Source organism: Fusarium oxysporum, chromosome 3, assembly GCF_000149955.1.
Source record: "Fusarium oxysporum f. sp. lycopersici 4287 chromosome 3, whole genome shotgun sequence".
In the NCBI taxonomy this organism is placed as follows: domain Eukaryota; kingdom Fungi; phylum Ascomycota; class Sordariomycetes; order Hypocreales; family Nectriaceae; genus Fusarium; species Fusarium oxysporum.
This window is the reverse complement of record NC_030988.1, coordinates 2,445,543-2,459,851: the sequence shown is the minus strand read 5'-3', so window position 1 is coordinate 2,459,851 and position 14,309 is coordinate 2,445,543. Positions and strand designations below refer to the sequence as shown.

General features: G+C 46.0%; 2 protein-coding genes across 2 annotated transcripts; one reads left to right on the top strand and one right to left on the bottom strand.

The window, feature by feature from the left end:
- Positions 1-6,170: 6,170 nt before the first annotated feature.
- On the bottom strand, positions 6,171-9,728 carry FOXG_06523 (serine/threonine protein kinase; the record flags this gene model as incomplete). Its single annotated transcript, XM_018385208.1, has 5 exons — positions 6,171-6,629; positions 6,679-6,898; positions 6,945-7,147; positions 7,211-7,568; positions 7,618-9,728. The coding sequence occupies 5 exons, from the start codon at positions 9,726-9,728 to the stop codon at positions 6,171-6,173; spliced, it is 3,351 nt and encodes a 1,116-aa protein (XP_018242446.1).
- Positions 9,729-11,377: 1,649 nt separating this feature from the next.
- FOXG_19284 (uncharacterized protein) lies at positions 11,378-14,307 on the top strand (the record flags this gene model as incomplete). The annotated part of the gene is made up of 5 exons (XM_018399484.1): positions 11,378-11,677; positions 11,794-12,257; positions 12,312-13,241; positions 13,297-13,664; positions 13,709-14,307. The coding sequence occupies exons 1-5, from the start codon at positions 11,402-11,404 to the stop codon at positions 14,305-14,307; spliced, it is 2,637 nt and encodes an 878-aa protein (XP_018242445.1). The 5' UTR covers positions 11,378-11,401.
- Between the last annotated feature and the right edge of the window lie 2 nt (positions 14,308-14,309).

Genomic DNA, 14,309 nt, shown 5'->3' with positions numbered 1-14,309 from the left:
TAACATGACAGGATACAACGCAACTGGCCCGTGCACGTTGCTAGGTCATCTATATTAGTTATTTCACATAACGTGAATCACAAGTATGTGAGCCAAAAATCCCTCATCCTACATCATCAGTATCTAATCAAATAATTCTCAAGCACCCAGTATGTCACAACCTAATAAAGAAGGTAGAATCCTTCTTGCACTTCAAGCCCTTCAAAATAACCCAAAATTAAGCACCCGACGCGCTGCAAATATATACAAAGTCGATCGCAGTACATTACGTCGCCGCCAGAATGGCGCTCAATCCCGACGCGACTGGACCCCAGGATCACGAAAGCTATCTAATCTAGAAGAAAGGACTTTAGTTCGCTTTATTCTAAAGCTAGATTCCCAAGGGTTTCCCCCAAAACTGTCTTTTGTTGAAGCAATGGCTAATTGTCTCCTCGCTGACCGCAACGCGTCACCTGTCGGCATACACTGGGCTAACAATTTTATCAAGCAACAACCAGAGCTCAAGATGCGTTTCTTTCGGAGATATGACTACCAGAGAGCCAAATGTGAAGATCCGACTATTATTCGAAATTGGTTTAAGCTTGTAGAGAACACAATCGCGAAATACGGTATCCAATCAGATGATATTTGGAACTTTGATGAGACTGGCTTTATGATGGGCATGATTTCAAGCGGAATGGTCATTACAGGTTCAGAAAGGCTTGGAAGACCGAAATCAGTGCAGCCTGGAAACCGTGAATGGATTACAGTCATCCAGGCGATTAATGCGGAAGGCCAGGCGATTGAGCCGTTCATCATTGGCGCGGGCCAAAATCACCTTGCTAACTGGCATGAAGAACCTACCCTCCCGCGCGATTGGGCTATTGCAATGAGCCAAAATGGCTGGACAAATAACGAACTTGGCCTCGAGTGGCTAAAGCACTTTGACCGACGCACAGCCGATCGATCAGTTGGTTCCTATCGTCTTCTGATCCTTGATGGCCACGAAAGCCATCACTCTGTCGAATTTGAGAGATATTGTGAGGCAAATAAGATTATTACGCTCTGTATGCCGGCTCATTCGTCTCATCTACTCCAGCCTCTCGACATTGGGTGCTTTGGGCCGCTTAAAAAGGCATATGGTCGAGAAATTGAGGATCTGATCAGAAGGTCTGTACATCACATTTCGAAGACCGAGTTCTTTCCTGCCTTTGCCGCCGCCTTTCAAGCTACTATGACCGAAAAAAATATCAGAGGGGCTTTCAGAGGAGCTGGACTTGTTCCTTTTGACCCCGAAAGTGTGATCTCAAAGCTTGATGTTCAGCTACGGACTCCAACACCTCCCGTGGAGGAGGCCAGCCAGGCTCAGCCTTGGACTTCAAAGACACCAAAGACAGTTCTCGAGGCAGAATCTCAGTCTGAATACCTGTATAGGCGAATCAGAAGGCACCAAAGTAGCTCCCCAGAGTCAATACTAGGAGCTCTGAAGTCACTTGCAAAGGGAACAAAGGCAATAATGCATGAGAATGTCTTATTGAGGGCTGATATTAGGGAAGTTCGAGAGGCAAATGAGATACTAAGCCGGCGCCGAAGGGCAAAAAGAATCCGACTACAGAAAGGAGGAATGATGACTGTAGGAGAAGCAAGAGATTTAATTGATCAGATGGATGTTGATACGCAGGTAGTGGCCGAATCGTCGAGGAGTGGGGGTCAAGGAAGGTCGGCGCGACCGGGGGTTCGGCGCTGTGGTATATGCGGCAAGACGGGACATAATGCAAGAACATGTCAGGAGGATATTGAGGTATCTGGAGAAGAGGATAGTAAGTAATTTTAATTGATTAGCTACTTTGTGGTGTTTTTATTGCAATATTTAGTTTGAAGGCTAAGAAAAGTGGCTCACATACTTGTCTGGCTCACATACTTGTGATTCACGTTATATTACATATATTACACACGCTGCGAAGCTTTGAGCTACCACCTCAAACTCTATAAGAACCGTCCAGGGTTCAGGACCTAGGCTCCTATCATGCAGATGAGGAAGCTCCCCTACCAGTCGCTGAAAGTGGAGTCTCGGCCACCGACTACTACAGAGTAGCCCGCTTTGAAAAGATTGAGGAAAACAGGGATAACGGCCCAATCAAGACGCGTCAAAGTCCTCTTTCAGTTGAATCTGGAGCTGGAATAATGATGTAGGTCCTCAGAACATCCAGCAGGACTTCTTTTGGCTACACAAAGAGCTTTTTAGAACGTATTTCTCTGCGTGGAGACTTTACAACGACTATTTGGAGAAATTGTTGATTCAGATAGTAGGTATATCCAACGAAGTTGATTAATTGACTGATTTGTTCGCAGGCAAACAACGCGGTAGCCACCTTTATTGAGGAACTGACCGAGACGGAATACCATCATCTCACTGAGCTGGCATTTCTTGAGACCCGCTTAGTACAAGTCCCCACTATGTTGGCAGCTTCAAGGGACGTCCTTGAAGAGCTATTATCAGACCTGCGTATATCGATATCCATCGAAATTCTGGCCCTTATATCGATATCCAGATAAGTGGGAGAAATTATCTGGATATCGATATATCCAGGTAGATATCCATACAACAACATAGCCACTTTAGCAAGGTTGATATCCAGATAAACCACATATAATTCTTGTAGGCTAGAAGAAAGAACAAGAAAGTACCCTAATCTAGAAAGTCCTCTGCCTCTGTTTCAACGCTAAATTCAACAGCAACGCTGGAAATAACGCCCCTGCCACCGTGAGACTTGGGTACAATGATACCCTCGCACATCCAGTTGCCCACACACTCAACCTTCGCCAGGTTCTCGCAGGTCATGCTCTCTCTATCCCATGATAGCGTACGCCGCGCCGATGAGAAGTGAGACTCAACATCAGATGATTCAGGAGGGATTGAGAGGATATCAATTGCCATGCGGGATAACCGCGGATATGCTTTCCTTTGATCTCGATGTAGCCACCACTGGAGAGGAGAGCCAGTTATTCGGGTCGGTGGTGCATCAATAAAGGTTTCGAAGTCATCGGCGTCGTCTAAGATAGGACCAGTAACAGCAATATCGCTCAACAACTCATCCAGCTCGTTGTGCTGCCTCCCAGAGGAAGAGGACACATCTAGAGGCACCCGCAAGGATTCTGGGATTGGCGCGGCATTATATTCATCTAGCCAAATTTGCTGGGCAGCAGCAATAGCAGGCGCGTGCCAGGATTCTTGCCAATTCCGCTCAATGTATTTTCTTCGTTTCGAGGGATCGAGAAGGAGTGCGGCGGCATATACAGGTGTCTGGTCTGATAAGGTGTAGTACTTATTAAGTACGAACCAGCCCATATCGATGCAGTGTACCATGTGGGGATCATGGTTTTCCTTTGAACTATAAAGCTCCTAAATAAGACAATTAGTTAGCCGATCAATTAGATAAAAGAAAAAACATCGCCACCGACCTTATACTTCTCGTACTGTCGCAATAAAACATCCATTATCGAGAGTGATTGGGAGAGTGTAGATCGCGCCCCTTCGGCCAACAACGTAGTTGAGGCAAACGGCTGTAGGAAACGATGCGTCCGTTCAATAAACTCCCACTCTGAAGCTAGCAGGATATCGTCTTGAAGCTCTCTATCATGTTCAATTAGGAACTGTTTTACACGGGATTGGTAACGCAGAAAATTATCCAACAATCGATACCATGAAATCCAGCGTGTGGCATTATCTATACCTAGTCGGAGCTTTATTTCATCGTCCCATATAGCCGTATGAAGCGTAGATTTACGTATCCAGACAGCGATGTTGTGTACTTTCCGTAGGGGCACGATATGCTGCCATCCAGTGAAGTTCTCAAGTATACGATTGCCTCTTCGCAAAGCTCTTCTTCTCTGATGGGCTTCATCTGTTCTTGTTGTCTGTCCGGCGTCGTGCAAGGTGCCGTAGAACTGTGCAAACAACTGATCGTTTGAGGTATCATCGGTGGCATCAAGAGCGGCGATTAGTGCCTCTTTTGAAGACGCGAGAAGAAATGCTTGAAGGGATAGGTTAATAATGTGGGCGACACAGCGGATACGGCGCTTAGAGGGATCAAACGTCAACTAGCAACCGATTAATCCTAATCCAGAGATAAGGGAAGGGCTATCGTACCCCATAGTCGTCTCGTAACCGCCGTGAGAGATAAGACAAGCAGGTATCATTTGAAGTGGCATTATCCCCTACATGGTAGCCCACTTTAGAAGCAATGCCGTACTTTGCCAGTGTATCGATAATTAGAGATGCCTGGGTTTCACCACTATGGCTATAGAGACATTCCGGCATCGCTAGCAGTGCCCTTTGTGGCCGATGATCCTGATCAACCCATCGCGCAGAGATGGCGAGTATCCCATGGCGATGGGGCGATGTCCAGAGATCAGAGAGGATATGGATCTTTGAGATGGAAGCTTCAAGAGTTGCCATGAGCTGAGAAGAATATAACTCATATGTGGCATCAATCAGTCGCATTAGAGCACTTCGGTTGGTCACTAAAAGGTCCTCTATAGCAGGATTAGCTGCTAGCATAATCTCTTGCATCTCATCCCAGTTAATTGCTGAGAAGGCAAGCCGGCGGCGTGTGATTAGGCTGATTATTGCATCTAAATACCGATCGCGGTCGAACATACGGCGGAGAGAGACATCCGAGTAACGAGAGGGAAAGAAAGCATCAATCCGAGGGCGTGTGGCTTCCCTTTCATCATCTAGAACATCAGAACTGCCCCCAATGAGCGTGCGATCGAGGGAAGAGATAATATCGGCATGGCACCGCCGGGCGTGATGCCATGCGTTGTCCCGCTTCCGATTCGCCCAGGGCTTATCGGCAGGGCAATGGAGACATCGATACATCGCCATACCCCTGGATTTGCGCTTACGTGACCCGCCGGTGGTGTTCTGGGTGTCCTCATCAGGATACGTTGCTTTGAAGAAGAGGGAAAAGTCCAGAGACGTCCCAGTAATGGGCTGGTCCGAAATCGAGGGCGTAGAGGCGGCGGTGGTCTGAGATGATGCCATGGTCGATAAATCACCTGGATAAGCTAATTATGCTAGAATACCTAGGGCCGTTTGAACGAGTACTGAGATGGTGGTGCTGATGTTGAAATTGAGAGAAGTTGTCAGACAATTGGCTCCACAGGGATCATTGATGGCACCCGTCAATTGATGAGAGTTATCTAAAGAACAAAAGAAATCGAACAGCCATGTGTTCGGGAACAGCTATTTGAGCTCATGTTAGGATTATGCGACAGGCCAGATGTGAAACCGGATACGCGACCCCAAGGTACGCCCCGTGTTTCATATCCAGTCGCACGAACCTAGTGGTGATATGCGACAGAAGCCTTTTCATCATCTAATCGATTGATAAGATCTTTTCAGCCAATCAGAGAGCGGTATTTCGGTGGATATCAATCTCGATATCAATTTAAGAGGCAGAGAGTTATATCGATATCGATATATATCAATATCGATATATATCAATATCGATATATATCAATATCGATATATCCAGATAGCACGGTTGATATCGATATATCATATCCAAATACGCAGGTCTGGCTATTATGTCTTTGTCGTGAGATGACCGATAGTGGAGACGAGAAGATTACCGAATCGATCCGCATTGGCAGCCTTTCAGCAACATATCCGCGAATGTGCAGGCTACACCAGAGTAGCAGAATGTCTACAACAACGAGTTCAGAAGATCACACAGCTTTTGGCTAACACTTTATCCTTCCGGGAACAATTGAACGCCAAGGTGCAAAACAACAGTATGCTAAAACTGAACAACGTTATTACTACCCTGACTGTACTATACTTGCCTGCATCTTTCGTGGCAGTAGGTTTCAACTGCCCATCTCTCCAGCCATATATAACGCTGATTAGTCACAGTCTTTCTTTGGTATGAACTTCTTCGATTTCGATAACGAGTCACGTCAGATCGTGGGAACCCCCATCCTTTGGATTTACTTTCTCTGCTCTGCGGCTATGACTGTCTTGACCTATATGTTTTATCATTTGTTGATCCAGAAAACACCGCTGAAGCAAATAACCTGGAAGATACCTTCAATAAAAATGTATATCAAGACGAGGACGAGAAAGAAGGAACTTGATAAGGGGCCAGAGCTTGTGTAATTTAGCAGAGGATTCCTATTACCTAAATCTATGTACCGAGCGAGTTGCTGACATCTATCTGAAGCACCAAATACGGACCCTCAAGTATGTCCACCATGATACGTGCAATAGTCTCATTTCCCTCACAATAAACACTCAGCTTTGCTTGATAACCCGCTGATACACCGATATCTGCCAGCTTCGTAATCTTCGGCCGAACATCTGGACTTCGGGTTTCAATGTTTAGAAGAAGAAGATGGTCGCTCCCAGATTGCGACCCCAAAGCAAGAATCTTTCTCGAATGCTCGACAGTTGCGATCTTCAGAATACGATAGTTTTGGATGGGCGGATGGATGACTACCGTTGGACTCGATTCAAAACCTTCGTATCTGAGATGGAACAGTCGCTCCGCTTGTGAGGCTATGATGAGTTCGGATCTTCGGCTCTGATTATCACTCTGCAGGCACGCCATGTCGGTGAATAATCTTTCGACATTATTGTTCATGGACTGGAGACGTCTTGTTAGAAGATGATGATATAGTTTCAGCAATACTAACCCATTGCATTAAATCTTGTTGCTTCATATCTAAAGGCTCGATGATGAATACATTCACCGATAGAGTTGAACCATTGCGAACAATTATATAACCTTGGTTTCTCGTTTCAAGGGTCAGGCAGGTGATCTCGCCTGGAGGCAATTCCAGGAGGGTAGCCTTTTGATCAACGATACAAACACCAGCATCTTTGTGTTCGCTCTTCGCCGTGTCCGAGTAGATGCTAAATCATATGTTAGGATTGCTCAATATTTCTAGGAGTCATTTACCTTGCCGCTGGGGCAGGCTGAGGAGCTGGATCGAATACAATTCTGCCAGTGAATAATGAAGGACGGCCTCTCTTATCCTGAAGGATACAGGCCAAGGAGTTCCTGTCAGGAGAAACTGCCAGCATATGAATTTCTGGATGTGACAGGGTTACTCTGCTGTACATGTTCAGCTTACGGTCAAATTCGACGTCGAATATGTAACACTGTGAGAGATTAGTAGGTTAAGCTTGGAGACAATCTAGTAGTGTATAACTGCCTGTACTTACATTGAACAATTCATCTGTCGTTGCTGCGATCAAGTATCTGTTAGTTAGCCTCACTGATCTCCACGAGCGACTCCAATCTGCAAGGGAATACTGTCCAGCGACTGTCAGGGTTGACTCTCGTTCACTGTCCGTTGAACTCATTCTTGAACCCATACTATCGACCCTGCGGTACGGTATTGCATTGGCTAACCCAGAGCGGTCGTCGAATAGTGTGATGGTTTTGCCGGTCCAGTAGGCTACCCTACTACCGTCTGGCGAGCACACGCAGTCTTTGTACTTTAGCTTCTTATCCACTTCTAGTCTCCATCGACGAATATTTGTCTGTGCGAGTGACTGCTTGCTCTTGCGTCGGAAAAGGCTATCTTTTATTAGTCATTCTTTTCCTATCATATTGATTATGAACCTACCCTAAAACCTTCTCTTGTGCCTTTTGAACTAGGGAATGAGGCATTGAGTCGTTTTCGGTGATGCTGAACTCGCTTTCCACGGTGCTGTACTTCTTCAGTGTCGTCTGCAAAAGTTCGACAATTCTATCTGCACCGCACCGGCTGCCCTGATCGATCAAGAGCACTTCACTCTCTAGGGACTTGAGCATATATCTCACAGCACCTCCTTCCAAAGGACTCCGTTCGGCGGCCAATTTTATCAACTTTTCGTGCTGCTCAACAACTCCGCGGTTAATCTCGAACCCGATATTGGATTTGTTGTACTGATAAAAATAGTCGACGTTTTTGTTGCTGTACAAAAGTCGTGACTCGCTGTAGCCTCCGAAGCCTTTGTATCCTTCTCCCATATATGTGAAAATGAGGCTGAGAATACAACCAAATGACCAAATATCACTATTCCCATTCATTGTCCTGCCTTCTAGTTCTGCTTCGACTGGTAGGAACATGTCTGTACCTCGGAAGTTTTGAGTCGCTGAGGCTTGGCTGGATTGGTCTTTGAAGCGTGTCCTGAAAAGATTACTTAGATCTGCTTGTGACCTTGTTCTTGTCTTCACTCTCGAGAGACCAAAGTCGCTAAGCTTCCATATCATGTCACGATTGGAAGCTTCTGATCTTCTGCGAGTATCGTGAAAGATAAGAATATTGCTCGGCTTGAGGTCCATATGGTAGCAAACAATCGGATCACCCTCTGATGTAGTCATCTTCCTGTGAAGAAAATCAAGGGCGTCCGCAAGCTCTCTAGCAGAGCGAATGATGCTCTCTCGTGTACTCGTGTCGCCAGGAGGTATTTCCGGATTTCTCTTCATATATTCCTGCAAGTCCAGATCTGCCAATGGCATGAGAAGACTAAAGGTCGATGGCTTTCCTTCTATGACAATAGTGCCAAAACTCTTGAGGATGTTGTCATGCGTCGCCTGGCCGCTGAAGATATCTCTGATTGCTTTGACCTCCTTCTTGAAGCTTGCCTTTGCGGTGTCGGCGCAGATAAAGTCTTTGCGAGCGACGGTCATGAGTCTCGAAGTAGGCTGACTGAAATTCCCATCCGTGGTTAAGTGGGCCTTCGGGATCGTGACTTTATATACAACGCCAAAAGCTCCGGTCCCGATCTGCTCTTGCTCCAGCCATGGCAGTGATATTTGGTCATCGCTGCGAATCGTCACAACATCTAGACTCCCAAGCACCAGGGTGCAGAAGGTGCGCTGCTCATCAAAAAAGTCTCGTCTATCAGACGGCCGTGAGAAGAGACGTTCAAGAAATTCCTTGCTGGCTGGTAAGAGGTTTGGTGTCTCTTGGTCTTCTTGAAACTCCGCCTCATTTCCAAACACTAGCTTATCCAGAAATTCCTTTGTGGCGTCGATTGAGCACTTGGCGTATATTAAAACTGCCAAGAAATGTTGAAGTTTCCTTTCCTTGACCTTTTCCGCAAATTTACGTGCGTTGACTTGGTCAGTGTCCGTTGGCATTTTTGCATTCGCGGCTTTCAAGGCTTCATAAACAGCCTCCAGATTTGACGGCGAAAGGACATGCTTGACCATTCCTCGCGTGGCGAACTTTTCTGTCGTATTTTTCTTTTCAAGGCCATCTTTGAGTTGTGATCTTATGCTATCGAGTAAGTCCTCATATAGCGACTCCTTCGTGAAAGCAAAAAAGCGCGAAGAGTTCGGCCGGTCAAGAGAGATAATTGACATCAAGACGAGGCCTTTAAGGTGGGAAGCGATATGGCGGAATAGGCGACGTCGTAACTCGACTTCGGAGTCGCTGCTAATTTGATGTGGTTCTGAGTTATGTATCGACGAGGAGCGCTGAATTAGCCATGGGACAACTGTTGCAATGTCTTCAGGTACACAACCACATATCGGGCATGTGTATGGAGGCCGAGCTCGCCGGAGCTCGCACCACTCTTTGAGTTCTGAAATTTCGTCTTTTGTTCCACAATCTTGATGATCGGCTTTGACATGCTCATCGAAGTCGCCTTCATCGTCAAAATACTGCTCCTCGTGATCAATATCGCAGCACCAGCTGATAAGCTTGTGGACCTCTTCCGTCCATCTAGAAGAATGCTTGTCCTCCATATGCCTAGCCCACGCGTCGTATCGAGAAAACAGCTGAGGTGGATCGACACACTCTTCTGATATACAAGTATACGGCTCGATGTCATCATCAACATGTCTCCTATGAGGTTTCAGGTCGAAGTCGTGAGATATATATTCCATGCATACTTACTCCCAAGCTCTTTTCTCCTTGGCAGAAGCTGGTAACTTCTGTGCACAATATGGGCAACAGGTAACTGTTGCTTGAGGAATATCAGGGTATATGGCATCTCGCAGCTGAACAGAAACAATAGACGTAGCTCCCTTAGATCTAGGCGAGGAAGATTCGTATCTTTCCAATGCTTTACTTGAGTCTGGAATTGTGGGCTCGGTGACTGATATGTCAGATATAAGCTGATTGACTCGTATTTGAAGTGGTTTTCGTGAACCTAGGTTAGATTTCTGTGCAGACACATCTATAGATTTGCTAACAGGCTCGTCAGTTGCTTCGGACGTTGGCTCATGTTGTCTCGGAGTCTTTAACTTCAGTTGATGACTGTGACGGTATTGAATACGAAAATATCGGAAAGCAATGGACACGGCCAATTGCTTACAGAGCGTGATAGAAGCCCCAGGCTTTCCCTTCCGCTTGGGTATATCGATGAGCTTCTCTTTCAGCCGGGAGAAAACCAAGCCCTCTGTTGACCCGTTGTCAACCTTTTCAATGAACGAAGTAATCCTCTGCGTCAAATTCGTCGATGATGAATGGCGTATTGCCAAACCCAAACGATGAAGGCCATGGACAGCCTCTTCAAGAGCCTTTAAGGACTCAATCAGTGGAGAAGAAATACTTGCAGTATCTTCCGATTCCATTTCGGCAACGACTGATGGCTGTGAAGTGTCGCTCAAGTCGTATGTCTTTTGATCCTCGATTTCAACAACTATGGTGGAACCAGGAATCAGCTAAGTAAGTGATATCATGCAGAACAATCAACATGGACTCACTGCGTTCTAGGTTACGCATTGATATTTGAAGCAGTTGTAAAACCAGATTTCGAAGAGAGTCGCTGTACATCAATCGAGTGTCCAGGCACACACTCTCGTGAGCAAAGACGCCAAGGTACGACGCCCATTTTTCAAACTCATCCCGTAGAACCTCAATAACTGGAAGGCTTCTCGCATCTGGGACATGCAAAATGTCCGCAAATCTAGACCTGCATCGCTGGGATAGATCATAGATCTCTGACATATCAAATTTTTGTGATACGAATATGATATTCTGATAAGGCTTGCAAAGAGCTTCCCGTACCACCGAAATAAGATGAGGATGATCTAGAGATTCACGGCACAACTGTATGTACTGACCAGCACCCCTCTTTTCAGCCTGATTCGTAATATTAGTAAAGGTTACTTTTGGTGATCCATTTGGTGGCAGACGGACCCACCAAAAGACAATAGCATGACCTTGTTTATGCAGGATTTGCTGTCAGTGCATTCAGCCCGTAAGCGCTAAGAGGCAGTGAATCTCTCGATACCTTGACGCAGTTGGTACCGATACTTCTGAAAATATTCGAATGGCTTTTCAAAAGTTCTTACCCCTCAATGGCCTCAATTTGAGCTGATGGTTGGTGAAGACATATGTAGCAACCTTTTTGAACTTTCTGCTTTTACCATCTTTGTTGTATTCTTATTATGGAAGCTTCTTAATCTCGAAGATGATTTTAGAGTACGAAACATTGCTCTCAGATGTATCTCGTCTTTTTGCCTCCCCTCTTCCTTGGTCATGCAATGCAAGTTCAAATGATGCAGAACGCATTATAATCGAAGAAACCGGAGCGTTATTGGCGGTATACATGGGAGAGATTCCTATACACCTCGCAAATAAAAACACACTAAGCGATGAAAAGCTTGACAGAATTGCCTTGCTGCTGGCAAGTCTTCTCTTGAATCTCGAAAATCTTGTGAACGACGACATACCCCTCTGGAATACAGTACGTGAATTCATATTATTCTCCAAGTATTGATCTGTAGCCTGGCGCGGTTCTGTTTCAGCAATACATTGTGAAAGAACCTTGGGTAGTACTCTGAGTGCTGACAAGTCTGCCAGTCCACGACGGAAGTAGCTGTCATGTTCCCAAAGCTCAATGCATTGCGTCTTTCAATCCAACGAGAACCATCTATCGATACCTGCGCTCGATATCTTTCTCTTCACCAACAACCCATCAAGTTCAAAGCCACCCGCCGCCGTATTTCGGGTATCCTTGAAGACATTAAAAGGACTACAGGTGATCGCCCTGCAGAGTCAGTTGTCCAGCCACCGATGGATGCACCGATAACACCTGTACAATTTCATGAGTCGTTTTATACCTGTACTACTGGGGTACTTGACGCCTTTCAACATCATCTCAAAGTCTGTGAGCCACGGAGTTCTAATCACAAAGCCTTTCTCCATCTCAAAGGTTCCCCAAATTCCGGCATGGAAGACCAAGGGGACCGGGTAGATATCCTGCTAGCAATATGCAGCCTACAAGAAGCTTGGCAAGAAGTACGATGCGCATTTTTGGGTTGCAAGTAAGTGCCGCCTACGGCCAGGCTTAAAATAAACCTGAGACTGACTTCCTCCAGGCCTCTCAGCACCCCTCCTGGGGAGCCAGGCTGCATCAGAAGTATTTGTGAAGTTGCTCGTGAGACATACGAATTCGCTGGTGTTGTCGAAGTCCATGTTTGCGAGCAGCAAATTTTTAATAAGTCGATCGAAGAGACAGGGACGCCATATTCCAACGCAGTCCCTGCTATTACGCTCTCCAATCTAATGGACAAGGGTTTATTGGCGAACCGCTACACATTCCCAGAAAAACATAAGCTTGTTCTAGCATTCAACCTCGCCCAGTCTCTGCTCCAACTTTATTGCAGTCAATGGATCCAAAAGGACTGGACTGCAGAAGAATTATATTTTTTGTACGAGACTGACAAGAAGAAAGTTCACAATATTCATCAACCATATATCTGCTGCTTCTTTGACGGGAGGACTTACAAATCCGATATCGAAGACAGCTGGCACAGATATCCCTTTATACTTGCCTTTGGCAAGTTGCTCTTTGAGATAGCCGAAGGCAAACCCATTGTGGTTGAAAAATCGAAAGACGGGAGATTCAGCCTTCTCAGGACATTAAACCTACGATTCGAGAAAAGATGCAAAGATTATTTCTCGACGGACTATTCTCGGGCCATTCTTGGTTGTCTGAGATTTCAGAAACTATTGCAGGAACTTACAGTTGGTAATGAGCTAATAAAGTGCAGACGTGTTATCCAAAAAGAGATTGTAGAACCTTTAGGCCGAGAGGTCGCAAGGTTTAACAATGTGACCCCTGGTTCTCAGGACCTGGATTTGAACGAGACATTTTTTCTGGACACAGCCAACAGCCAAAAGCAAACAGCAAGATCAAAAGACTTGGACAGTTTAGAACACGCCTGTTCTTCTGTCAATGAGGCCCCAAGCCTTCCAATCAGGCTCCTGCAGTTCAGTGATTATTCGGAAGCTTCGTCGGAAGAGAAGTCTGTTTCCTATTACACCAAAATACTTTGTACGTTTGCTGAGTCCTTATCCTAGAAAGAACTTTGCAAGGTCCTTCCTGAAACGATTTGAGGAGTTCAGAACACATCATGTCTCACGATCTGAGCAAGCTCCACGGGTAAAGATCGCGGTTCTAGATACCGGCTTAAATCTTGATGATCCTAGTATCCGTGCTTTACGGCGTAGGATAGAATGCTGCAATCGATCACGGGAGATCAACAGCTATAGAAATCCGATAAGGGAAACTCGAAACTTCACGGCAGACTCGGACGCCGATGCAGAAGGCCATGGAACCCGAGTCGCAGGGCTTCTTCTAACAGTCGCACCAGAAGCTGATGTTTATGTGGGAAAGATATCTCACAAAATGACGACTGAGGTTTCTGATAGAACGATTCTAGAGGCACGTACCTGAGTTGTATACTGTGATCAAGGACCTACTAACACGAAGGGAAGGCTTTTCAATGGGCTATTGGTGATATTGGTGCGGACATTGTTTCCATGTCATTTGGATTTGTCGCAGATCCTGTATGGAAAGGTGACATGGACCGAGCGATCCGTAGTGCGTATTTGTCGAACAAGCTTTTATTTGCCGCGGCATCCAACTACGGAGCCAACAAGCGTAGAACGTACCCGGCCAACGCAACGACAGTCTTCTGCATACACGCGACGGATGGGAACGGAAACAAAAGTGGAATGGACCCTGTTCCTCTTCAAAACAACAACAATTTTACCACGCTAGGGGTAGCGGTGCCGTGTGGCTATACAGATGGAAAGGAGAACTTTCTCAGCGGGTCATCTTACTCGACCCCCATTGCGGTAGGAATTGCTGCAAACATATTGGACCAGGCGGGAGTATTGCAAAGAAATGGAGTGTTAGATGTCGATCAGCGTAAGAAGCTTTACGGCTACGACGGCATGAAAGGAGTCTTCGAACTTATGGCATGTCAGACGGACCGTTATGATTACCTGGCACCTTGGAATCTTTGGCATGGGGCCGCGGATTCGGATACAGTATGGGCTAAGATCAAGGAAGTACTTAGGAAATAAAC